The following is a 26531-nucleotide window of genomic DNA, read 5'->3' on the forward strand; positions in this document are numbered from 1 at the left end:
TGTTATAACTTTATCAGTTATTTTAAAGGGAGGATTCACCAAGAAGGCCATTTGATTGCTCTTCAGGTGCAACAGATCTCGGCTGGGAAGCGTCTCAAAGAATCTGGATTACCTGGTTAACCAAAACAAATGTGTTTACAACATTTTTCAAAATCAAGCATCCTAAGAAGACTTTTAAGAAGCGACTGAGAAGAAAAACTTTACATCCGGTCCAGATACCCAAGACAATAACGTCGGCACCACAACAAGAACCTGAGGAGATGCTGCCTCAAGCTAACAATTAACATTGCAGCATAACTGGGCAAATTTCCAAATATGAACTAAAGCCGTTAGGGTTGATTTATTTTAAACTGGTATTATGAACTGGGAAATAAACATAGATGAGTAACAGATTGATATTGTTATTCTTTTAGTTGCAATAAAACATTTTTCCTTCCACACAGTGAATCTATTAATATCTGGCACAACCCTCTGGAACCCGTCTTTGTTTTTGAGGCGTGACAAATGCAGCGCAAGTATGATAAACATTTAAAACAGATTATTAATCTACTTGTTTTGAGAGTTTACAATTCAGCAGACTTGCTCCATTAGAAAGCCTCATTGCCTGTAATCATAATAGAGTTGTTACTTTAAATAAAACAGTTAATTTACTTGCACAAACATTCTTGCAAATGCTTTCTATTTGTAGGTTAATTCTTTTAATTGGACTTATTGGAAGTTTAAGTTGTTTAGGAACAAATAAGCAGGCAGAACCGATGTCACAGCGATGGAAAGATTTTACAAATGATGAGAATTAAATGAGAACTAGAGTGAAATCTAACAGCCTGGAGACAAAAGAGTCCGGTTCATCCACCATCAACCTAAAGATCGGAATGACACGTTTGTAATCTGAATCCAAGTGACTAAGATCTTAAAAGGCCTTAAGGCACACATTTATCAAGGCTTATGCTTCATTTGCTATCTTAAATAATATAAAAGGATGACATTAGGTGAGTGCATTCTGGCAATGGATCAGTGCCACAAACCACTAAGAAGCAGTGGCGCGTCTCACAGCGTAGATTAGAGCTGTGGATGCCCAACTTTTCAGCGTCCGACCCACAAAGCAACTACGGCAAAGACTCAGAACTCGATGACTGATGACACAAGCACAGCTCATAAACCAGGTAACAGAAGGCATAAGGATAGTATAAAGATTGGAATGAACTGCAACATTGTCTTAATCCATTTATGAATGGTCTTTTAATCTGCTACTACAGTAAATACATCTCATGATTGTCGAACACACGGCTGTTGTCTTTGCTTCAGTCGCTGGATTTGTGATTTCTCAACCTGGGAGCTCCATCCTTGCTATGGTAGGTTGACATCAACAGGTTCAAAAGACAAAAACCTTTCATTCCATGTTTTTTTTTTTTTTAAGTTCCTGTGTAGCAAAATCTACTAATCTGATATATGAAAACATGTTTTTGTAAAAGCACGGGGGCTTAAGCAGAGACAAAGCAGTTTTCATTCAACATGGGGAAAAAAGGCTGATATTAATAGTCTGCGGTCAGCCTGAGTTGTATGACTCAACCAATCATTACTACTCAGAGAGTTCAGAACGGAGCAAGACAGTGAGGAGGCTGGAGTGGCGGGTAAGAGAAAGCGCCACCAGGTGGTGCCATTGTACTGCTGTATTTCTGGCTTTACGGCAAACACAAGAGGCAACTTTGTCGCTTAAACCGCATTCGGTGTGAACGCACTTTAAGTCTCTTATGTGCCTTTCAGATTGGTTGCTCTGCTAGATTTTGACTATCCAAACATTGTTTTTTTAAATAAATGTTAAAGGAATTTACCAATTACTATTTATCCTAACCACCTCAATGGGTAGAGCACATTTGTTGAATGTTGTTTACTCAACATTTTACAGAAAAAAAACTGTAAATGCTATATTTTTTGTTTTAAATATGACACCAAGTATCCAGAAATCTGAGATTATTAAAAAAATGCCACATTCAAACATCCCCAATATCATTTGAAAGCCCTTTTATTTTAATAATCCTTTTAAAATGTTTGCTAATGTTTCAAAACAATTATAGAAATACCAAAAGTCCTGAAGCTATGCCACTCTGGTTTTATTCATCCAGCTGTTCCGATCTCTGATGACAACAAATACAGAAAATTCAGCAAATTTACATTTACAGAATACAAGGCTGCTATCATGCTTTATTGCTTTTTAAAATCACTGGATTAGTGATTTTAGTAACCCGGCAGCACCATTTACACAAAGAAAACTCTTGTTGCTTATAGTTGATTGACATGAGATTGATTTTCAGACAACCTAATAATCTGTAACTTAAATATGTTCTAATTCCTAGTCGGCGAATACTTTTTTGCCACTGACAAAACAAAGATCTGGTGTCCAAGTAAAATAAGCGGCTCTCGTTGGGGGAGACTGTCATATTTTCCCTTTTGAAAACAAACAGCACTTTCAACACAAGTACTAAAAATGAACGGATGAATATTTTCTCCAAGAAGCATTTGCGAACATTAAGAAATTACTAATGAATAAACAATTGGCAAATTATTATATTTATAATTATAAATATTTTAAAACGTTAACCATCCAGAGTCCTACGTTTTGAAAAATGCTTTAATCTTCTTCATTTTTTAACTCACTGACATGATGTTCACTCCACTCAGAAGCATTGCAGTTCTTCTAAATGGTTGTCTTTAAATAACAAAACATTTATAACAACAGATAAGCTCGCCTACAAGATTTTCTATTAATTATTAATTATTATTAAATTAGATTTCTGAAGATCTCCAGGCCCCACCACTCGGTGTTTTGTGTCCAATATGCGGGTCCTGACCCAAACTTCGGGACTCAGTGCTGGGAGCCGCTACGCTAGCTGGCTAAGGTTAGCGCGGCTAAGATGCTAGCCCCCCCACTTGCTCCACGCGTCTTCCACGCTTCGCCTTCCCGTCAGTCTCATTCTGCCAGAACAGCAAATATGGTTTCCACAACACGGGCTGTTCCACGGGCCAAGCCACAGGAGCAAGACAGCCAGGGCTAACACGCAGGGCTAGCGTTGCCGCTTTTAGCCTTAGCTGCGCTTCGTAGGAAACAACACATGGTGGCGGCGGCGGTGAAGAAGGCAACCCCCGCGAACACATTTCACACTGACACACTCACCCAGAACCACCTGGAAACTCTGAAGATCACCTCCGTGTCATAGTGAGCGGGGAGCCTCTGTTATCTGAAGGAAAGCGTCGCTGAAGCGTGAAGCGCTCCGGGTTTATTCGGGGAATGTTCCCACGGCAGCAGAGCGGGGCGCCAGCCGGGGCGGAGGAAGGTAGCCGGGGCGAGTGTTGACAGCTCTCGGAGACGGAGCCGAGCTCTTTACTACGGCGGCGGGCTGTGGTTACTGGACTAAACTGGCTGTTCGGCTGCAGGAAGTGACGTAGCATGACGTCACGGACCACCACGCCAGTTGCAACCAGAAAGTAAATACAACCAAAACAGAGGAGGCTCGTTCACCCAATGTGTCACGGCTCCAGATTACCACTGACGGTGTTGTTCCCTGAAATAGGGTAATAAAGCTTTAAAAAAAGAAAGACAGAAAAATAGAACAATGAAGCTTTAAAAAAAAGAAAGAAAAATAGGGCGATGAAGCTTAATAAAGACAGAAAATAGAGTAATGAAGCTTTAAAAAAAGGAAAGACAGAAAAATAGAGTACTGAAGCCTTAAAAAAAAGAAAGAAATTGAGTAATAAGCTTTAAAAAACGAAAGAAAAATTAAGTAATGAAGCTTTAAAAAAGACAGAAAAATAGAGTAATGAAGCTTTTAAAAAAAGAAAGACAGAAAAATAGAGTAATGAAGCTTTTAAAAAAAGAAAGACAGAAAAATAGAGTACTGAAGCCTTAAAAAAAGAAAGAAAAAATTAGTAATATGCTTTAAAAAACGAAAGAACAATTAAGTAATAAAGCTTTAAAAAAGACAATATGTACATTTTGAACACATTTTCAATATGTACATATACAGCGCTGGTTTTTTGCCGCAGAGTTTTGCAATTAGGCAAAAAATTAATTTTGGTCTCATCTGCCCAGAGCACACACTTCCACTGGTTTGATGTTTCCATTACACAGGCGGTGGCAAACTTAAAAAAAAAACCTTTTATGGCACAGGAATGTTCTTTTTAAACTAATTACAAACAGGTGAACATTATTTACTTATTAGTTAACTTCTAAAGCCAATTGGTTGCACTAAATACAAATGCACCCCACTCTTTTTAGATTTTCATTTGTAAAAAAAAAAGAAAAAAAAACTCTTGTATTGTGAATGTTCAATTTAATTTTTTATGTGATAAAAAATTCTAAAGATATGTAAACGCCACTAAAGTTTAACTGTGTCACATGTTTTAATCTTTGAAAGTAAATTCAAAGAAGAGACACTTTTTTTCCCCAAAGAGCTTGAGCAACTCATTACATAACTCTGCATTCTGAGTTATTCAGCAACAGCTAATTCATGAGCGCTTTGTCTCTGGTTGATTTTTTTCCAGGAATGATGCGAGTTATGAACATCTTCCCCCGCCTGGCCAACAGGCAAGGTGAACAAAATGTCCGGCCGGCTCAGATCAGCTCTGCATCTTCCTCGTCCTCCTCAGTCGGGTGAACGGTGACGCTGGGGCCAAGACAAACAGAGAGGCCGGCTCCCCGCTGCTGCTCTGGATGTGTTAATCCAGACCCTTCTTCGCTTTTTCCAAACAGAATTCCACCTTTTTTGTGTGTGTGTGTGACACAGCTTTTATTTGTATTGCTTTGGTTGCATCAGAGAGATGAGGCCTGGGAATTCAGCAATGTCAACTTAGTATTGGACAGTGGGATCTGACTGGTTTCAGGTCTAAATTTTGATCTGTTTAAGATCTTTCAGGGGGAAAAACAAATTAGTCAAACCTTCTTGGTAGATTTCCGAGCAAGGTAAAATCATTTGTTTCAATTATTCATGGACATTCCTCCCTCTGACCCTCTGGGTCATGTTTTTGGGAAGAACGAGGCGTTAGGTCACAATAGTAGCTACTGCTGATATCAGCAATTGCTTTGTTACGTCTCATCAGCTGTTTCCACGTTATTTTCCCCTCAAACATATGAGTTACTATCGGAAATGTAACAGGGAGGAGTTCTGTGTGACCCCGATCTTTTCCCTGCTTACTGTATTGTTTAGTTATCAGCTCTTAAAGTCCCTCCCCCAGTTAAAAATGATCAAGTATGTTGTTCTCTAATCTTTTATAAAGCCCCTGAGCCAGCAGACAGACGTGGAGGCCTAATGAATAATGGAGACGACGAACAAGCTCTGGCCGTCCTGTCTGGGTCTTATCTGCTCCGCCGGACCTTTTACCAGTCCAGCCCTGATAATCCAGGATGACCGGCAAAATACAGGATGTGATGCGATAACCTTACACTGTGTTGGCGTGCATTTCATTTCGGGGTTGTGTTCTCTGTAATCCTTCAAAAAAAGACTTAGGATCTCAGGAGCTCAAGAGTGGCTGTATTTACTACTACAATTGGGTCTCGGTAAGAGAAAATATCAGACTTTATATTACCAATTCAGGTTAAAACAACAACAAATGAAGTGAAACATTTCAGGTCTTTTGATTTCAGTGACTCTGGTTTAAAGCTAACGAAAGCCCAAAATGTAGAAATAAAAAAAACTCCAGCAATGACATGGTCTCCCCAAGGATCCCTCAAGTGAGGAAACTGTACATTGGACCTCAAGCAACCTGGATGATTTGCTTATAGAGGCATATTAGGGCCTCCATTTCCAAATGAAAAGCAAAAACGTATCTGAAAAGAGAAGTCGTGACCACAGCTGGACATCTGTCAAATCAGCAACCTTGATTTGTACAAGCAAATCGTTATAAAAAAAAAAAATCCTTTTTATTTGTGTTATGTGATTTTCTAATAAATTTAATTTGTTTTTTTAGGTCCATATTTATAAAAAAAAAATTAACAGAAGGCTGAAATACATCACCGTATGTATTCTGCTAAAGTTCAACCTTTTCATGATATTTTAATGTACTGAGATGAACGTGTGTGTTCAGCAAGGCTTCCGTAGTGACACTAGAACTTGTATCATATCTTTGAACAAGTCATCTGGGTTTGCTGCACATTTCATAATACTGCATTAAAAATCAGAGATAACAGCCAATATTTTATTTTGCTTTTATTCGTGGAAAACTGCATTATAGAGCAGCTCACTCGTTGGCAGAACACGGACTCTTCTGAGGTAGGTCAGCCATGGAGCAAATGCAGACGCTGAAGGGCTTCGGATTTGTTGGCCAGTCTTGGAGGGGGAAGTTGTCCCCCTCCTGTGGTTTCACTGGTGGCTTACTCCACTGTGCAATTGCAGCTTCAAAGTCCCACTGGAAAAAAAAAAAAAAAAAGAGAATTTAAGGAGAAGGGTCTTGTTATGTAATGTTCCTCCCAGTTAAGACGCAGTGTAATAAGTAACCGCAGATCTGGTCGGATGTTTTGGCAGTCATGGTGGCACACCAACACACAGTTAGGAGTATCTTCTTACATAAGTAACAGAACAAGGACGCACCATCCTCCCCTTTGCTCTTCAGACTTTGATCCCAGTGAGGCATACATTCTTGCAATCTATTAAAGCAGTCTTGTTAAAAATGTATTCAGGTCGCTACGTCTCTGCCAATTTTCATTCTGGTATCTGCACATTTTCAGAGGAATGAGTGCAACTCAAATTCAGGAATAATATGGCTGTGCTGAAGCTAAAGAGACAAACCAATTATAATAACCTTAGACTGATTATTTTTTTAGTAGGTGTTTAAATATTCTTAAAATCATATGAAAAATATTTCTTTTTAAGTACAGACTTTTTAAGGACGGGCTGTATAAGGGTGCAGCAGGCAACATAATTGCAGCAAAAAAAAACTCCTGGGTATGAAGCCCAGCCTGGGGTCTTTCTGCAGAGGGGTTTAATTGTTCTCCCTGTGCATGTGTGGGTTCTCTCCAGGTACTCCACTTTCCTCCCAGGGTCCGAAAACATGACTGTTCAGTTATTCGGTCTCTACAAGTTAGGCCTCAGATATGCATGTGTGTGTGGACGCTCGATTCCCCTGTGCGTCTCTGAGATGGGTGCAGGGTAGGGCTGGACGATAATTCAATAACAATATATATCGATCCATAGAAAAAAATAATTAAAAGTTCAATAGAAGAACAGTTTTCCTTCCTTATGCGTTCTAGCCAACCAACCAATCACAAACACAGACCCAGGAACCAAGCTCCGCCCCCTTAAAAGAGTTAAAAGGGTAATCGTTACTTTTTTCTTTTTTAAAAACTTGCAGTTTTGGTAAAAAGTTGATTGAATAAAGGTTTGAGTTTGAATTCAGTGTTTGTGTGTTCTTTATCTAAAAATAGGTCGCTAAGCAAAAGCATAAAATGGTCAGGGCTGCACTTAAAATATATATTTCGAATTTGTTGATAATTATCAATATCGATCAAAATTATTTATATTTTACTTATATGCTTTTATTTCTATATCGTCCAGTCCTATTACAGTAAAGCCCTGCCTCTCGCCCAGTGCCTGCTGGAGATAGGCACAAGTCTATTTTTTGTTTCTCTGTGACAAAACTATAAGTTAAGATATCACAAAAATAAATGTTTTATTTCCTTAACACTATGTATTTTCTAAAACAATATAGTCACAGTAACGGTAAAATAATCAGATAAAATAGACAAGTACAGGTTGTTAACAAAAATGTTCTTTCAAGATAGAAATCAATGCTTCTGCAATGTTGTAACCACAGTAGTTCTTTGTTGATTGATGTTGCAAATAATTTTATACTTGTACGACTGTCATACTAAAGAAGGAAAGGCATGATGTTTGTAAGTTACTTGGCAAATTTAGTTTAATATCAGCAAGGCAGATTTGAAGAAGTCTTTTTCAGTTGACACTGCCTGCCCAGCAGCCCAGTGAATAGTGTTTCATACATTTATTATTGTCTTTCATTTCATTATCTGAGATAAGCTAGTGGCGGCAACAGGTTCAGCAGAGAAACCCGGACATCAAACATCTCAGCGACATCCTCCAGCTCATTCTGGAGGATCCCAAGGTGCACCTAGGCCAGGGATATATAGTCCCTTCAGTGAGTTCTGGGTCTTCCCCGGGGCTCCTCATAGTGGGATGTGCCCAGAAACCCCCAGAGGGAGGTGCACTGGGGAAATTATGATCAGATGCCCAAACCACCTCAACTAATGGAGAACCAGTCGCTCTGCTTTCAGCTGGTCACCATGAGGAGCTCCGGTGGAAGCTCATTTCAGCCGCTTGTATCCAGGTTCTCCTTTTTTCTTTCATGATCCAGACCTCATGACCGTAGGTGAAGGTCGGAATGTCGACGGACGGATAAATGGAGAGGCTTTGGCTTTTAGCTGAGCTCTTTCTTTACCACAACAGCACAGCGCCCGTGTTATTACAGACGGAGCCCCAATCCGTCAGCCTATCCTACCATCCCTCATAAACAAGACAAATTTTTAACTCCTCTGCTTCCAGCAGAGATTGACCCCCTACCTGGAGGGGGGGGAATCCACCTTTTTAGACTTCTGACATAGCAGCATTTAGTCAACTCCTCTGATGTTTTTTTAAAGAAGAAATTGAAGACTTTTGTACTTATCTCATCTAGCTGGTTTGACCAGATTACAAAAACTAACCAACAAGCCAATTAGAACTCTTATGGTATGATTTTATGCTGTTTTTTACAAGCTTTGGTACCTTTTTTATTTTTTAAGTTATGGTAAATGACACGCCATTTCACCTGTGTGATGGTGGGTACACTTCACCTATTTTTTTTGGTTAAATATATTTCAGTTCATCTCTGAAAATTAGCTGGAATCTCAGCAACTTCTGCAAATAAACTTGAAATAGGCCCTTTATTGTGTTTTGTAAAAAAAAAAAAAAAAAAAAAGCATTAGGTGAACACCTACAACACTGGAGGTTAAGTATTGTTCCCACACAGTTAAATCCCCGGCCAGCAGGCATCAGACAAGGGACCATAAACATCTCCCAAAATAGCAGGGGGGGCAGCACTGGCCCCCTATAGACAAGCCAACCATTCTGCACCACTTCCTAAGCAGACAGACCCAGCCCAGTAGTGGTCTTTAATCAAAGATTCGTTACAGCAGAACAATTGGACCACAAGGCAGATCTCAAACAATTCCACCCATCGCTGAAGCCCTCAGCCTCCCTTCCCCACCAAGACGCAGCACTCAGCAGAAATATGGAAGAAACATTCAGGACAATAGAAATTTCTATGCTCTGGCAGCAGCAACAGCTCAGTTTATAGAACTTTTTTTTTCTTTTTAATAGGACTCAAAAGTAAAAAAAGCATTGCAATGAAATGAAACAGCCTCAGTGTCCAGTTCATTTAGCAGAGGATTAAACATTAGACACAAAGTCAAACTGTATGGAAACCTGCTCCACATTGTGTCACCGAATAAACGGCTTCTGTGAACTTTAACAAGCAGATGGACGTTTTAAAGAGGAGGGCTGAAGTCTTTGAATCTACTTCCAGTGGTTTTGGTCTGGAAAGCCAGGGAAGAAAAACCTTTTAATATTTTCAATTTATTTTTCCAAGATACATTTTTCTATTTTTCTCCAAATGTATTGCCCTGAAAACATGGAACTCTATTTGGGAACTACAGTCGTAGGCCGTTTTAGGTAAATTAATTTACGCATGAGCAGCACAGCATTCGGCACAGATTTAAAAGCACATTTTTGACACCGTTAAGCCTCCACTCCTTTTCTAACAAAATCACATAAGCTAAAAGAATGGAAGTCATTTGCATTTTTCCTGTTTGGCGAAAAGCTTGCACAGCTTCTAAATAAATTACACCCTACATAGGCTTTCTGCAGCTGGACAAAAAGGGAGCCACTCTGTTGCTTGTGGGCATCAAGCTGACATGAAAAACTTGCAATTTCACTTCCCTTACAAGTGGTAGCTATGCAATTATAAATGAAAAGAGAAATTGAAAACTGTTTTAAAAAGTCAGCCATCTGACACAGGACTGGGTTTTGCTGTGCTGCCAGTAGTTGATCCCTCTGAGTTAAAACACAAACCCTGCACTGCCCTTTTCGCCACATGCACACGTCCCTCCACAGAGTTCTACGTTTAAACATGCTGACCAATGTCTGCTCACAAGAAGCTTAATGACCATCTTCTGACTTACTTCCCCTAAAGTCACATGTCAATGCAACAGAGCATGAGTAATGCACCATCACCGCTTTGTCTAATAAAAGAAAAAGAAAGAAAAAAGAACCACAAAAAGAAAAAGAAAGCAAAAATAAATCCTTTAAAAAAACATAAAAACAATTAACATGATCCTGGGGAAATCTAGCAGCACTGAAGGTAAAATCTGGAACATTGTCAAACCCAATCAAAATCCAAGTTTTAACTTTTACTTACCTAAAGCTTTTAGGTTACTTTGTGTAGATTTTAGTCAACGTTAAAGTTTAATTGAGCCTGACAACCATTCCTATTCATCGGCCATCCTGACTTTCTTTCTAATTTTCACAATCTGCCACCACCTAGTGGCAAATAGAAGAGAATGCACTTTGTAACTAAATGTTTTAATAATTGTGGTGCATTGAAAACCCATTTACACCCCCTGAATGTTTAACATTTGTCATGTCACAACAGTAAAGTTCACATTTTTGGGGGGAATTTTATCCTGTAGACCAATGAAAAGCACTACATGACTGAGAGGCAGATGAGAAAGAGCACATCATTTTCTAAATATTTAAAATATTAAATGAGGTAGTGGAGGAACAGCATCAAACTGACAGCTAGCGCTAAAATTAATTGATTTAGATAAAAGCAGAATTGTGTATTAGAAATGCCCATTAACTGTCCAGACCGGAGAGAAGAAATATACTCTCAAATATTTTCTCTGTGCTTGGTGGTGAAGACAAAAGCACACCACACTTTTCAGATGCTTTTGTGAAAAATGTTGAAAAGCACAAGCTTTTCTTTTTATTTCACAAACTATGGAGTACTTTTTGTTGGTCTATCACATAAATCCTAGCAACGTACAACCTTTGGTTGTAACATAATGTAGAGTGGAAAGGTTTAAAGGGTATATTTACTATTTACTGGTCCAGCAATGTACAATATGGCTAGAAATGGGGGGTAAAAACACCATGTCTTACATTTAAGGATGTGTCTGCTGTGATTGGCTACTTCACACAAGTTATTTTTGCTCTGGTTTTCAACTCACCTCCAGATCAGTGCAGTCTGACGAAGAGTTATAGGACGTATCAGAGGAGCAAAGGTTGTCAACTCTGACCAGCCGGACCATCCTGTGAGGAGGTCCACTGTCCGATCCGTCTTTAGCCAATCTCACTTTTTTAAGGGAAAACAGCTGAAGAAGAAATGATAATAAATCACACAGTTAAAAAAAGGAGTGCATATTTGATTTTAGAGATGTGTTGCTATGGTTTTGAGTCTGCATCAATGGTTTTTTTTTGTACCTTCGTTTGTTGGCCACTGACGTCCATATATTGGCCCATCTCAGTCAGCTTCTGAACATCATTTGTCTTTGAGAAAAAGACAGGAAACTTTAATATTTAACACATGACAAGTGTAAAGAGGAATTAATGACAGATTTCATACACATAAAAACATAACTATGTCAATATTTTAGATTTTGTAAGAAGTTAAAAATGTAAATAAATTTAAAACACATACCCATGTTTTCTTTTACTTTACATTAGATCACAAACCCTATTAAAGCATAAATATGTGAAAATGTTCTTGTTTTCTTGCATAGCAGTGGTTTTCACTTCCTGCTAGAATTTTTTAGATGCGTCCTTGCTCCAACACAGCCGATTCAAACAGCTCAGGGAAAACCTTCACAGCCCTTTCTGGGTCCTACACAAATGAGGACCCAGAAAATGTTCCTAATAAGATGCATAAACCACTTCAACTGACTCTTTTCAATGAAGCAGTGGCTCCTCTTTAAAAGAAACAAAGATTCAGTTTTACAAATGCTCCAATAGAAAAAAAAAAGACCATCAGCAAGAAATGCTGCAAAAATCAAACATATTAAATAAATCTGTTGTTTGGATGTGGGGGAACCTAATAGAAAAGCATTCCACCCAAGGAAAACTATCACAATAGTTTGTTGGTATAGTATCAGGAAAGAAATCCCTCTGGGTCTGTTTAGAGAGTAGACTGGATGCTGTCAGAGTAAAACTCAACAATGCTTTAACTTGGCTTATCGATTTTCTCTTGTTTTTTCTTTTGGTCTCTTGAATGTCCTTATTGGTGAAGCCTTGAATACACCAAATACTTTTTAATGGCGGATTAAGCAACATCTCCTCACTAGGTGGGCTGTTGAGCACCGTCTGTAGACCAAAGCAAGAAGTGTGACAAGCCACGGCTCTCTACCTCCACTCCAGCTGCAACCCTGTCCCCTCTTTCCCCTTCTCACATATCACTTCGTGTGCACATATTTGCAAAGGATAAATACACAGCAAACAAGCATCACCCTTCAGAGGAACATGTCTATTGAAGTAGTAAGTAACTTTATAAAGCTGTTGGCAAGACAGCGTTTTTGAGCCACTGGGCGCTCTCTCCATCTTTTTGCATTTTGCTCCTTTAAAAATATGCATTTTATTAGCTTTTACTGTGTGTGGATGCGTAAAACTGGCATTGTTTCTCATCTCTTCTCTCTGTAAAGGAAATCTACCTTTGGTATTAATAAAGTCACCTGAACCTGGACCATATAACCTGCCGACTCTAAGATTCTGGTATCAGGATACTTGAACAGATTAAACTTGTCTCAGGGCAGCCTCTATCATTCAAACTACATGCAATCTAACGGAAAATATAACAACCATATTAAGCAAGAAATTATTAAATTTACAACAACAAAATACTAGAGATGTAATTAGAGTCTGTGTGAAGATCCAAACAATTGAAAGGGAGCTTTCCAAACTGGGTTTATAGTACAAAATGTGCATATTTTTCAGCTGGATATTTGTTTTAAATCGTTTTTGGGATTGGTTTATATTTTTTTCTGGCTCAAGTAACTCTTACACTGACAACCGATTAGAGTGTCATTACAAACTGTACAACAGCGAGAAAAGAGAGGCTGGTTAATGCAATAATGGGGAAATAAACATACTTTAGTTTGTGCTGAGTTAGGTTTTTGCTGCTTTTTCTGCTGCTTCATGACAGCAGTATGGTCAGCATGCATCCCTAAAAGTCTCTGGGTGTCTGGTGGTAGTTTCATCGTCTTCTGCGTGGTTCCTGTCTTGCACTGGTGCATGACTAAAATCTGACATTTCTGGGTTAAAGGTCAACATAATACACCAAACGCATGGAAATCCTCATTCAGGCATCAAACATGAACGGAGTCAATCTACAACACATGACCACATGGTCATCTCGTTTGCATCTTTACCAAGTTTCTTAGGGATCAGACAGCTTAGGTTTGCACATAATGAACCAATTCTTTTCAATTTTCAGACATTTTTAGTTATTCTAAAAACCAGAAGGTGTTGCATTAGCAAAAAAAAAAAAAAAAATTTATATCTGAAAATGTACAAATTACAAATAGAGTCCGGATGCTTGTGCATAAGGATACAAGCAGATCCAGGATGACACAACCAATCGATGACAGCAGCCAAGGCATGACTCTGATCAGAAATACTAACTGGACGTCATAAAGTAGGATGGCGGCAGTGTAGAGGGCCCCAGATATAGAGCAAAGAAATTCGGAGAAAATGTATATCTGGGTCAGGTTCTGTCCTCTCCTCTATTAGAAACAAAAAAAAAAAACATTTTTGTGAAAGTGACTGAACTCTGGAGCTCTGGAACTAGTGTGTTGCCACTTACGGCTCTGCAGAGGACAGGGAACCTGGAGGTCCAGGCAATGACACAAGCCAGCACACCCAGGATGTAACCAAGGATTTCTTTGTTGTCCTTTGAAAAGATGACAATTATTCACATTTGAGCAACACGCAAAAAGCTCCTCAACTCCAAGGATGAAACAGGGATTTAAATTTAAATCGAGCTTTATCCAAATCTAATACAAATACCAAACATAACGAAAGAAAGACTTTGAAACGAGGTGTTTTCCCGAAGGTTTATTTTTAGTAAACCGAAAGACGTGTTTGAGGTCTTCACTGGAGTTTTTCCTAGAGCTTTCTGAAATAACCTTAATCCCCAATGTGTTTAGTTGGGATTTTATGTTAATAGACCAACACAAATTACTGTAACAGAAGGTCTTCCAAAACATTCTGCAAATAAAATATGGACAGTTTTCAACCCATTTGTTTCAACCCTTTACTCCCATAACTCTAAATTCAGACATTAATTGATAGACACGGTTCACTAGGCGTAATTTAATCTAAATCCAGCTGTTCCTTAAAGGCCTCACAGATTTCTTAGAGAACATTAGTAAACAAACAGCATCATGAAGAGGAAGAAACACAGCAGACTGGTCAGGAGGGAAATCAAATCATAAACAAATAAATAAAAAAATACTAGAAGAGTTTGCCACAACTGCAAACCTACAAAGAAATGGAGAGTCATCTAAAACTGACAGATCAGGCATTGATGAACACCTTTAGGCAAGAGACCTTGACCAAAAAGAGACCTTGGTAAATCTGGAGGAGCTGCAGAGCTCAGGTGGTAATCTGACAGGAGAACGCATTAACTCCATGAACCTGGCCGATATAGAAGATGATGAATCGTAGAAAGACTGCCTAAAGAAATCACCTCTGCAGTAGACACAGATAGGAAACACAGCAAAAACGTGGACGGACTTGCTCTGGTGAATTAAGACCAAAAGCACCTTCTTTCACTAACACAATCGGCCCTGTGTCATCATGATGGGGCGATGATCACAGCATGACACGGAAGATAAATGGAACTAAATACAGAGCAATCCTGGAAGGAAGCCTCTTAGAGACTGGAATAGAGGTTCGCTGTCCAGCAGGAAAGGAACCCACAAATTTGGGCAGAGCAACAATGGAAAGGCTCAGATCAAAGAACATCCACGTGTCAGGGTGGAGTTTGAGCTACTTTGAAAAGAAGAGTGGACAAAAATGTACATTTCCTGATCTGCAAAGACTTACAGCTGCGAACGCAGAAAGGGGCGGTCTACGAAATATCGACGAAGGGGGCGGCTGAATACAAACGCATGGCTCACTTTTCACATAACCATTTGTCAAGCATTTCGATTGTCTCGTACCTCCTTCGCACTTATGTGCAACTCTGTGTTGTTCTTTTACACAATACCCCAATAATAATACTTTGGACTTAGTAGTTATGCCACAAAAGGTAAAAAAAAAAAAGAAAAAAAGAAAAAGAGGCGTAATTACTTTTGGAACACATTATACAACATTCGGATTCTGCTCAATTACGCCCAGCGCTTCTGCGGCCCTCCACTTTTCTTTTAGTGTACACACTGCACAACGACTGTTTGCACTTGCACGCGGTGTCTATCCTTAACAGAGTGCATCAGCCACATCTTCACAGACATTTGTCTCTGCGAACATACCATCGTGGGGCTCCAGCTGGAGACTTGCATGGAGCCGTGCAGCAGCTTCCTGCCGCTGACCGGCCTGAGCGCCGTAGGTTCCTCCACTCTGGACTTGAGAAACCCTCCTGCTACCACCATCAGCACGCCTACGGCCAGAAGATGCTGTCTCCTGCGCTTTTTGATCGACCTCAGCCTGCGCTCTGCGGAGGGAGAACATCAGAGAAAGTCTGTTTAAGTTCCGAGAAGCATGGAAACAGGTCATCCATTCATTTGTGTGTTTATCAAGAGGGTTTTACTGATAAGTTCCCTTGCAGGTTTGCCTGGCCTGCTCGAGGTCAACACCTTTACGCACCTGCGCCACGACGCTTCGCTGCTACTTTGCATACTGTGAACGGGTCACATTGTTGGGGAAAAGATGGCGTTTTATCTTAACTCACGTGTTTGGGAGTTCCAGCACAGGAGCAGTGGAAGGCAGCACAGGATGCAGCGCAGAGCATCCATGGAAGCAGCGAAAGCCCCCATAAAGATCTGGACAGGTACCATTCACACAGTGTCACGGTAAAGCGCGCAGCAGGTGAAACGTGCCTCGGCATTAAGCTGCGCTACCTGTATGTGCAGCTGCCTGGACAGAACCGCTCCCACGGTGCTGCACAGGTTGCCCAGAAAGCTGTAGAGGACCACGATGCTTTCTCCTGAGTTTTCCCCTTTTATTGTACATCTCTGACACAGGATCCTAAAAACGGCAATGTCGGATTTATTGGCCGGTCTGCTTCCCTTAAAGCTTCCCCCCCCCGCCCGCCCGCCCGCTTTACTCACAGCAGAGTGGCCAGCAGCAGGGAGACGGCAGAGAACAAGGTGAGAGCAGCGGGGACGCATCGCCTGTCCGCGTCCGGAGACCAACAGGTGGCGGCTGAATGAAGGCCAAAAGCTCCGGGGCTTCCGCTGAGCTGACCCTCGGCGATAGAAACATCTCTGTCCATTTTGCCTGCAAACTTCTGTTCATTCCGCGGATTGACCCCACCTCCATGCGGCCGAGACGCTCAACAATCAGCAACAAGAAGGGATCTGCGGTTTCCCCCCAGGAGGGGCGTGGTCGGTCACCTGTGACGCACCTGGACGTCAAGGTTTGGGCCAATGAACGTAGAGCAACGAGGGGAGACAAATTGATGCTGCACTCTAAAAATCGTGGTGCCAGATTGGTGCTTGGATTGGAAAAGACCAACCACCCCCAAGTGAGTTATAAAAAAAATAGTATTTCATGTTTCGTGGACAAAGCTAAATTAAAGTTTTCCAAATGTATTTATCTAAATTGATGAGTAATATGTATGGGAAATTAAATTAAACATTAACATTAAAATAAAAAGAAACTAGTCAAATGAACGGTTTATAGCCGGGGTTTAAGCATCTTATTTATTTCATATCAATGTCTGATGCAAGACTTGCATCAAACAAATCTTTTTTATACTTTAATGAATACTTCTCTTCATGGCAAAACATTAAGAAAATTAAACAAGATATTAAAGATGATGTTAGGTTGCAAATAACTGACAGAAATGTTTTTGAGCTACATCTGGGGACATAAATCATCCCTACAGGGAGAAAAGTCAGCAGTTCATAACCTTTTAATAAAGACTTTGATGTGCTTTACCAGTAATTTGCTTTTTTTTTAAATTACAAAATCACTCTGAACGCTTGGTGCTTCAGCTCCAACAAACAAACCACATGATAGAATGATTTCAACCATTACAACCTTCATATCAGAGCATGTAGCGGCAAAGATCAACACTTCTCCGTATTCACAGAACCAGGAGGCATCTGTCCGCCAACATCAGGGTCCTTTGGAATGAGATACGAACGGCTCTTCTACATTATTTCACTTAATCTGAAATGATATGGTTTCAAAAGAGTTCAGAGAATCCTCATCAACCATCCAGATGTTTTGTGATCCGCCGCAGTTTCTCCTTCTTGTTTCTGTTGCCGTGTTTTTTCCAGGGCTTGCCTTCCGTCGTCTCGGACTCGGAGCATTCTGGGCCGACGGGTCCGCTGCCCGGTTTGTAGCCCATGACGGACTTAACTCCTTTGGTGAGTGCCCGGACATTATCCTATAAGGAAATGACCCCCAAAGGTAGAGCGCTTTATGTCAAATTGTTTTTTTCAGAGAACTGGTAACAAGTTTAAATAGTCAATGCATTTATTGTACCTGATGGAAAAAGGTTTTGTCGACAACATTTTCAATTCTCTTGATTTTCTGTGGTCCGTTTGTTACAGCAGAGAGGTCCGAGCTGTCCAACTCCCTTTTCTGGAATTTGCTGTGCTGAGGCTGAAAGTCTTCAGGGTTAATGTGTGGAGGAGGATGGCAGTACAGGAGCTTGCCCTGTCAGGAGCAAACATTGTTTCATAAAGTTTAAAAAGCAAAAGAGGAAAATCAGTTTTAGACACAAAGCTGGAGCCTGTCGGTAAGAAGAGAAGCTTGAAGAAAATATGAGATGTTCACATTCCCACTAAGAAAAGCTTTTGCCTTCCCACTCTTCCATAGGTTGCCGTAATCTATAAAGTTTATGACCAACCTTAATGGAGATTTTTTTCTGGCCAAAAAAGAAAACATTACTTGGTGTTAAAAATAAGAATGCATGTACTGAGTTTGCCAAAAGGCATGTGCAAGTTTTGCAAGGAACTAGCTGCATTTCTACTGACCATCAAATTGCACAAATTGTAATTGAGAAAATAAATCTGCTAAATGGAAACGTGACAAAAACTACTATTTTGATTAAGGGTTTTTGTGCTAGGATGAGGTGGTTTATTGACCGTATCGAAATTGAAGTATCTGGCAAAACAGCAATGCAAACAGTTTTGTTGCATCATACGTGATCAACAACCAGATGTTAGTACAGGCGAAACAGACGCAGAAGACAGGAAGTGTTCAATCCATAGCTCTTCTGGAACATCGGCGACTATAATTTCCCAAAACAGTAAGTATTGTGAGGGGCGTGTCGCGCCGACGCCTCAGAATGACGCTGACGTCTCCTCTGATGGCTGAAATATGAATATCTCATGTAAGAGCTTACATCCGTGTCACCATCTTTTTTTAATGTGTTAACAAATGTATTCACGTGATTTTAATTGCATTTCCTATTTAATGGAAACATTGCAACTGCGAAATTGTGTTTTTTGTCAACATTAGCAGAACATCGACAAAGTTTTGAGCACATTTGTAATAGAAACGCAGCTGCTGTAAGGTATACAGTGTATGTGTGATGTATCGTCAATTTTTTAAAAATTTGTTTAATTTAAAAAAATTTTTTTTAAATTTTGTTTAATAAAAGTCCCTAAAATTCCCCAAATAGTAAAACTCACATTGACATAATCCTTGAGGATGTAGCGAGCTGATCTTGGCTGATCAGGCTGACCGTGGGACGTCATAAAACCTCTCATATCTGCAACAACCAGGACAACATCTCTGTAAAATCCTTCTTTAAATGGTTAGAATGGGGAAAACATTTCGTTTTCTACAGAAGAAGAAATGTGCGGTGGTCTCACATCCATACGCTCTCAGCAGCTCCTCCGAGGTGGGGGGCCTGTCGGGGTCTTCATCTTCTCGTGGTCTGATGATGTTGATGCCGTACGTCCCTTCTAACACATGCCGAGGGATTGTCTGGCATATGTGACGAATCCGTTAAGGACTAAAGACGCAAACAGCTCAATAAGGCTTCACATCATTGCAAAAACATTCAATTAAATGTTCTCTAAAGGATATGAGGGACGCTGCGGGCACATGATCCCTCATCTGGTCGATGGGCAGAATCCCGGAGCAGATCATCTCAGCTTTGGTAGAAACGAACGAGGGCATGACCAGACCGGGGCAGTCACACAGACACAGCCCTGGCTCCACATACAGAGTCTGAGAAGAGATGAAAACACTTAAAGCGTTCTACAGGCGGAACACATGGACTGAATGTAACGCGATCATCTGATTCATACCTGAAAGTGTTTAGTGTGTCCGGGTGTGGCTGAAACCGACACCTTCTTGTTCCTTAAAATAGTGTTGATGGTGGAGCTCTTTCCCACGTTCGGATACCCAACCTGATGAATCAAAACAGCAAAAGGTATTATTTCAGAAACAAATCAATCCAGAGGAAGACAGAAATAGTTCTTCTACACCAAACTTCAGGGGTTTACCCACCAGTCCTACTGTGAGTTGCTCTTCTTTACACCTGGGCCCATTGTGTGCAGCTTTAAACACGGCCAACAGCTCGTCCTTGTGCAGAAGTCGGCTGGAGTTGTGGAAGGATTCGCCAGAAGAGCTGGCATTCCCTCCTTCAGCTTCCTCCTCCTCCTCTGAGCACGTCTGCCAGTCCTCTTCATCGACGCTTATGTTGTCCTGCTCATCCTCTTCAACGCTACTCTCTTCTCCTTCCTGATTTTCCTCCACTTTTTCTTCTCCTAACTCATTTTGGTTGTCTGCACTGTGTGGGGATCCCCCTGCTTCTGGGTCACTCTCTGCGCTTTCCGGATCATCGACTTCCATGCCCTGAGAGAAAGACACGTCAGACTGCAGCTACTGAGCCGCCACAGATGTATCTGCTCCAGATTGTGTAAAAATCAAATCAATTCAGCTACATTTCCTCACCTTTTCTTCTGCATCTAGCCTGTTACTCTCAGCCAGGGCAGACCAGAACACAGCTCTAAGACCCTCCTTCTGAAAATACTTGGCCCAGACCTTCCTCTGCTCCCGGGTCAGAAGGTCTGCCTTGTTCACCAGGAGCATGTTCACCTTATTTGGCGACACCTCTTTCACGTAGGCCTCCTGTTGGCAAAGAAGAGGACAACACAAGCCAGAAAAATCATCAGAGAAGAGCTCTGAAGCCAGAATTCAACAGATAGTTTAACCTGTAACGAAACCAGCTCAACAAACTCTCTCCTGCATCAGACTGATTTCATTATACAACTTTATTTATTCTTAAATTGTTTTCAAAACACAAAAAATAGTGAAGCAGGTTCCCCCTCTAACCTAATTCTACTGTGATGCTGAATAAATGTGGGCCTTACCAGGTCAGCACATCTGAACAGCAGAGGATTCCTGGCATCGACGATCTGAACGACGACGTCACTGATGGAAAACATAACCGTGATTTAGGACCTCAGTCAGCATACGGCGCCTTGCAAAAAGCACCGACACATCTTAATCTTTGTCATTTTCCAACCACTAACTACAGTGTGTTTTATTGGAACCCCGTGGGACAGAACAACACAAAGTACAGCTTAACTGGAAGGTTAAAGGGAATAAAGAGAATCATGCAGAACCAGGAACACAGAATAAAAGGATAAAAGTCATAGAGAATTTATAAAACATTACCCAAAAGCTTTGAACGTTTTACAAAGTGATCAAAACTACCAAGACATGGCCGTCCACCTAAACTGACACACAATTAAGGAGAGCATTAATCAGAGAAGCAGCCAAGAGGCCTGTGGTGACTCTGGAGGAGCTGCAGAGACCCACAGCTCAGGTGGAAACGCCTGATGAAAGGGCAACTATTACATGTGCACCCCTCCCCAGACACACGTCCTCATTGTGAAGTACGGCAGTGGCAACATCATGCTGTGGGGATACTTTTCTCCAGAGAGACAGTGAAGTTGGTCGTAGTAATAAAAGATGAATAAAGCTTCACAAATGAGTAGCTTGACCTAAATCTAATAGTGAATCTATGACAAGAACTGACATTTGACCAGGGCATCTCCTTTAAATGCAATATTAAACGGGTTTTCTTTTGTCATCTCCGGAATATTGCCAACATTAGAAATTTCCTGTACAAGAAAGACCCTGAAACATTACTCCACACATGTGTTACTTCAGGGCTGAACTATGGTAATTTTTCACAATCACTAAGTTCAGCCGACAGCTGATCTAAAACGCTGCAGCAAGAGTTGTGAAGAAAATTAGCAAGAAAAATCATATTTCTCCAATTTTAGCCTTCCTTCATTGGCTTCCTGTTAAATCAAGAATAGAATTTAAAATTCTCCTTCTTACATATCAAACCCTTAATAATCAAGCTCCCTCATATATCAGAGCTCTGATTACCCCGTATGTTCCTACCAGAGCACTTCGCTCTCAGACTGCAGGTCTGCTGGTGGTTCCTAGAGTCTCTAAAAGTAGAATGGGAGGCAGATCCTTTTAACCTGACTCGCCAGATAGATTTGCTTCGCATATCCATCTGGAAACCTTCCGTTGAAGTAACTTTGGGAAGGGGCGAAAATACTGGTTAGCTGATTGGCCTATGTTGGTGATAGACGGGCCAAATAAACCAATCAGATCAACGAAGCATATGACGTACTCATCAACATGATTCGTCGTCACTCGTAACAGAGCAACGATGAAAACACAACCACAAGCCAAGCTACTCTTGCTGCTGCAGGTAAAGGCTCGTTAGCTCAGCAGAGAAATACTCTGTAATTCCGATAAAACTTGCTCGATAGCCACACTAACGCTAGTTTCATCGACTGAAGCCGCCATGTTCTTTAGACTGAACTGACGCGCTTCCCGTTGCGTCACACCTCAACCCGCCTCAAAGCCAACGCTGATTGGACGTTCGTTTGGTGAACGGCTCCAAATTTTCTTTAACGGAAAGTAGCCAGACTGATCTGCGAGTGAAACCTTGAAAGCTCGCGAGATCAGGATGGTCTCACGAGGCTAAGATCCTTTAGCTATCAGGCTCCTCTCCTGTGGAACCAACTCCCAGTTTTCTACTTGTAAGACTAGGCTTAAACTTCCCTTTTTGACAAAGCTCACAGTTAGAGTGACCTAGGTTATCCCGAGTTATCTCTGCAGTTATGCTTTTAAAAGGGTTATACTTTCCCTTACTCTGCTGCATTCTCCTACTACTCTCCGATTTTGCATTAACTGCTGTTAAAACAGCTTTTAACTTTATGTTCTCTCTGATTTTCTCTTCATCGTAGCTACACCACACGTGTTCTGTTTAACTTTGTTTTTTTGTTGTTGTTATGTGCCTAGAGATGACGAGTCTTGTTTCATTGCGCCATATTAATAAACGGAATTGAAAATATATGTTCACAGGTGCTATCCATCCTATCTCACTCAGCTTGAGCCATTTTGAGAAATGAGTATAAATGAGAATAAATCTCCAGATGTGCAAAGCTGATAGAGGCGTATCCCAACAGATTTGCAGGTGTAATTGCAGCAGAAGATGTCTCCACACAGATTTGGGTGGAGGGACTGAATACAAATGCACGCCTTTGGATTTTTTTTGTAAAGAAACTGAAAACCTTGTATCATTACCTTCTCCAGCACAATTCTTGGCTACTTAGTGTTTCACGTATAATCCTATAAAATACATTGAAGGTTGTGTTTGTAATGAAACAAATTATTAAAAAAAAAGATTTGAGGAGTATGAGCCGTTTTCCAAAGCACTGTATTTCTCATTAAATAATTTTACCTTCTCTCGATAACTCTCCACAGCTGTCTCCAGAATTCAAGGTTCCTCTCAAACGGCGTTAGAATTAACTTCTGTTCCTCCTCCAGTCTTTGGAAAATATCACAAGATTAGATTACCTTCAGAGAAGTCCAACACAAATGTAACAAAAGCCAGTGTTCTCAGTTCGGTAGTTCTTGGTTGTACACCATATTGCTTTATAGTAACACTATAGTAGGGTCCGGTAGTAAAACAACTTTACTGAGAACAAAAATGAATGCATACTCTGCAAGTTCTCGTCTCCACTGCAGGAAGCTGTCTTTCTCTGCCTGCTGAAGTGAATCTGGAGTCGTGCTTTCATCCCAGTGAGGACTGAAAACACCCAAAACAAAACACTGTTGACAGCAAAACGTTGTCAAATGCTTTGGACTCGACCAGGTCAGCGCAGCTTACCGCCGAGGAATCCTGAGGAAATGCTTGTTTTCTTCGTGCAGCTCCTTCAACCTGCTTTTCTCCTCAGCTGTCAGCAGGCCTGCCCTGGCTTCGGCTGGGACAAACTTTATGTTGAGTTTCTCTGGGACAGCAGAAACGACAAGTTAGAAACAAAAAAACTGGGGAGTGGACGATACTGAAGTAAGTGAGGTCCCTCAAACGCTGCTTCAAGCTGCTAGTACTTTTTCACAAAGCCAGAAGTTCAAACTTACAACTGTCAAGTACAGATACACTCCTGCATGTTATGATAAAGATTTAGATTATTTTTCTTTTTCTTTTTTACAGATACAAACATTGGCTTTGCAAAGGACTGGAGAGTCTATCCATCACGGTTCTAAAGAAATGATTGTCAGGATGGATGGACTAATATACTGATTCCCCTTTTTCCAGGCAGGAAGTATTATAATTAGTTTTTAAAAACAACAACTGGGTGCACAGGTCCTACTGGAAGCTCCTGGGATAATTCTGGCAGGACAGGTGACAATTTTTTTTGGCAGAATCTAAAGAACACATTGACATTGGTCAGAACTGAAAGCTTATGACGCTGCGCCATTTATGGTCCGACGAGTGGAGAAAAACAAAAAAACAAAACAAAAACAAGAGTCATTTGACTAAAATAACGTGAAGAAGTTAAGAACACTGTAAAAACTGTCCAGCACGGTAGTGGCAGCAGCATGCTGAGGGTCTGTTTGGCTCACACAAGCAACATCATACAGAGGGGATAATAAAGAAAGATCTCCAGCGAGTTCTTTAATTTTACCTCAAATCAACCGCTAGTTGGTTGTAACTTTAGCGCTCCAATGTAACAATTATTCTATAGACAAATTCTCCTTAAATTACACTGAATTTTTTTTTATTTGAATCGGAAAAAAACAAGCCAACATTAAGCCTCTGGAAGGAAATATTTATGGTGTATGCTTAAAAGTCAGATCTACCTTCAATGATAAGAAGAGTTGTTCAACATCAGCCAGAATTAAGAGCTTTGGGTTTCTCAGCAACTAAAGGACATCGATCTAAACATTTACAGGGTGTATTTCTTCATTTAACTCTGTATTTTTGTTTTTGATCTCATTTGCAGCCTTTTCTTGCTGTATAAACCGGTTCACTTTGAGAGAAGAAGGGTTCAAATCCCAAAAACGAACAGCCTGGTTATAAGTTTTCGTGTCGACGAGGAGTGAAATTCTCTGAGGGGAACCGCATTGAAGAGCTGAATTGACTTTTACCTGCAACAAACTCCGTCCCTGCCAGCTCGGCTGTGGCGAGGAAGTCATCCATGGAGTTCTGCTCTGTCACCGACTGCAGGTTCAACCGACCCCAGTCGTATCCATCGTTCAGTTCACTGGTGTGTAGCTGGAAACGTGGAGAAAAAACTCTGAATCAGCACCTCGCACGATCCTCCTAATGATCGGTTTCTGCGCATCAAACCGCACTCTATCCAAACTGCTGTTCTATAATGCTATTTAAAACACGTTAAACAGCTAATTTCCACCAGTAAAATGCTGCTCGCTGCGGTCTCGTCTTACCCAGGAGTCTCCCTTCTTCTTCTTCCCCTTGCTCGCCTGTAGTCTCTCCTTCACTAGTGCTCTGCCGAGTCCAGCTCCTCCTCCTCCTGCTTTCTTCTTCCCCATAACGACGTCCGAAAATCCTCACACCGCAAAATATAACACTTTTAGTAGGGAAAAAGAAGGTCTCTCTGTCTCTAACGCCGGTGACACATGTGCGTTGCCTTGTTGTCGCGAGCTGTGGAAGTGGAGCAACCAGAGAGAGTTACACTTCCGGTATTCACTTCCGAGCAACTTTCGGTAAATTGTGTTTTTTTCCCCAACAAATAATGATATTATATCGTATAAATAATTAAACCAATTTGGACATTCTTGCATTAATAATGTTGTTGGTTAAAACTTAATAAAATATTTATTTTTGTTGAGCTGTCCAGCTCTTAAATGTGCTCGGTAGAAATTAGGACAAAAACAAGTTTCGTTCCCATTGCATTAGAAACAAGATTAATAAAGACAAAGAACATCTATAAAATAGCTTAATATGTGATTACTTCGACAATATTTATTTTGGTTAATGTAAAACATTGTAATAGCTTATTTCAACGAAAATATGTAAGTATGCCCAATACCAGTCAACGCAGTTTAATATAATGACCACTAGATGGCAGCATGAAACATCAGAATTAGCTGTTAAGACAGAAAACTGACCTTTCTTTCTTTCTTTCTTTCTTTCTTTCTTTCTTTCTTTCTTTCTTTCTTTCTTTCTTTCTTTCTTTCTTTCTTTCTTTCTTTCTTTCTTTCTTTCTTTCTTTCTTTCTTTCTTTCTTTCTTTCTTTCTTATTACAAACCATCTCTACCTTCTAAGCATTTACACCCTTTCATAATCTTGGTCATGGGCTATTATTTTCAAACCCCCTTTAGACAGCGATGACCTGCACATTAGTCACTTCAGCCAATTTCTGGAGGCTGACATCCTTATCCAGTGTCCTGGATCAAACCCATACCTCATGCCGGTTATGTTAAATAAATCAATGCCTGGATTGGTCTACATTTTATGCAGGACAGGGTTACAAAAACAGCCTAATTTTTTAAGTACTTGGGTTTTCTTTCATTGTGTGTTTTATAATGTTCTTCACTAGGTGTGGCATTTTCTTTTAGTAGTTTGTTTTCTTTTATCTCTTGCTACTATGCCATTTTGTTAGTATAACAGAGTCTTTTTTTAAATCTATGTTATTTGTTTCCTAATGCACATTTTGATTATGAATATCTCAGAAGTGCATTTGATAAAATTATTTTCATATGGACGAAAAACAAGGGACCAAATTTGCAAATATGCCACATATTGAGGTTATAAAGGGCAGTGGTTACTTAAAAAATAAATTATTCTCTTTATAGTCCCACAGAGAGGACATTTTGTCTCTACATTTAACCCATCCATCAGGGAGCAATGTGCTGCCAACAATGAGTGGCACATGGGGAGCAATCTGTGGTCAAGGGTCTTTCTCAGGGACCCAGAGTAACAGACTGAGTTTTGAACTACTGACATTTGGGTCATCTCCAAGAGACAAACACTCT

The 26531-nt window shown here is 40.5% G+C and overlaps 3 protein-coding genes and 1 long non-coding RNA gene across 5 annotated transcripts in view; 1 reads left to right on the forward strand and 3 right to left on the reverse strand.

Annotated features, from left to right (window-relative positions):
* atp13a3 (ATPase 13A3) overlaps positions 1-3398 on the reverse strand; it is a 53010-nt gene extending 49612 nt beyond the window's left edge. For both annotated transcript variants that reach the window (XM_036141103.1, XM_036141102.1), the window contains exon 1: positions 3173-3398. The gene's annotated coding sequence lies outside the window, so the exon portion shown is untranslated. The remainder of the gene's footprint in view (positions 1-3172) is intronic.
* A 1-nt stretch (position 3399) lies between these two features.
* LOC110368730 lies at positions 3400-5436 on the forward strand. Its single transcript, XR_002428345.2, has 2 exons — positions 3400-3483; positions 4540-5436. It is a non-coding gene; the product is annotated as an uncharacterized LOC110368730 (long non-coding RNA).
* Positions 5437-6185: 749 nt separating this feature from the next.
* Positions 6186-16630, reverse strand: tmem44 (transmembrane protein 44). Its single transcript, XM_012866013.3, has 10 exons — positions 16358-16630; positions 16148-16274; positions 15979-16069; positions 15560-15741; positions 13891-13977; positions 13640-13810; positions 13178-13330; positions 11520-11585; positions 11267-11410; positions 6186-6399 (listed from the first exon to the last, which is right to left on the reverse strand). The coding sequence occupies exons 1-10, from the start codon at positions 16519-16521 to the stop codon at positions 6232-6234; spliced, it is 1353 nt and encodes a 450-aa protein (XP_012721467.2). The 5' UTR covers positions 16522-16630; the 3' UTR covers positions 6186-6231.
* A 289-nt stretch (positions 16631-16919) lies between these two features.
* Positions 16920-25256, reverse strand: lsg1 (large 60S subunit nuclear export GTPase 1). Its single transcript, XM_012866012.3, has 14 exons — positions 24981-25256; positions 24681-24807; positions 23419-23539; positions 23251-23337; positions 22990-23076; positions 20588-20648; positions 20169-20345; positions 19722-20069; positions 19520-19621; positions 19296-19439; positions 19079-19202; positions 18896-18975; positions 17742-17915; positions 16920-17643 (listed from the first exon to the last, which is right to left on the reverse strand). The coding sequence occupies exons 1-14, from the start codon at positions 25083-25085 to the stop codon at positions 17464-17466; spliced, it is 1917 nt and encodes a 638-aa protein (XP_012721466.2). The 5' UTR covers positions 25086-25256; the 3' UTR covers positions 16920-17463.
* Between the last annotated feature and the right edge of the window lie 1275 nt (positions 25257-26531).

The sequence above is a fragment of the Fundulus heteroclitus genome, chromosome 9, assembly GCF_011125445.2.
Source record: "Fundulus heteroclitus isolate FHET01 chromosome 9, MU-UCD_Fhet_4.1, whole genome shotgun sequence".
Classification (NCBI taxonomy): Eukaryota; Metazoa; Chordata; class Actinopteri; order Cyprinodontiformes; family Fundulidae; genus Fundulus; species Fundulus heteroclitus.

Excerpts from the sequence above, each read along its gene's own strand:
- tmem44 (XM_012866013.3), bottom strand. The coding sequence starts at position 16,521 with ATGGACAGAGATGTTTCTATCGCCGAGGGTCAGCTCAGCGGAAGCCCC. Across the intron at positions 16,275-16,357 it reads CTGCTGCTGGCCACTCTGCT|GATCCTGTGTCAGAGATGTA; the intron begins GTGAGTAAAGCG and ends TGCCGTTTTTAG. Across the intron at positions 13,811-13,890 it reads TCCCTGTCCTCTGCAGAGCC|AGGAGAGGACAGAACCTGAC; the intron begins GTAAGTGGCAAC and ends TGTTTCTAATAG.
- lsg1 (XM_012866012.3), bottom strand. The coding sequence starts at position 25,085 with ATGGGGAAGAAGAAAGCAGGAGGAGGAGGAGCTGGACTCGGCAGAGCA. Across the intron at positions 19,440-19,519 it reads GACACACTAAACACTTTCAG|ACTCTGTATGTGGAGCCAGG; the intron begins GTATGAATCAGA and ends ATCTCTTCTCAG. Across the intron at positions 17,644-17,741 it reads ACAAAACCTTTTTCCATCAG|GATAATGTCCGGGCACTCAC; the intron begins GTACAATAAATG and ends ATTTCCTTATAG.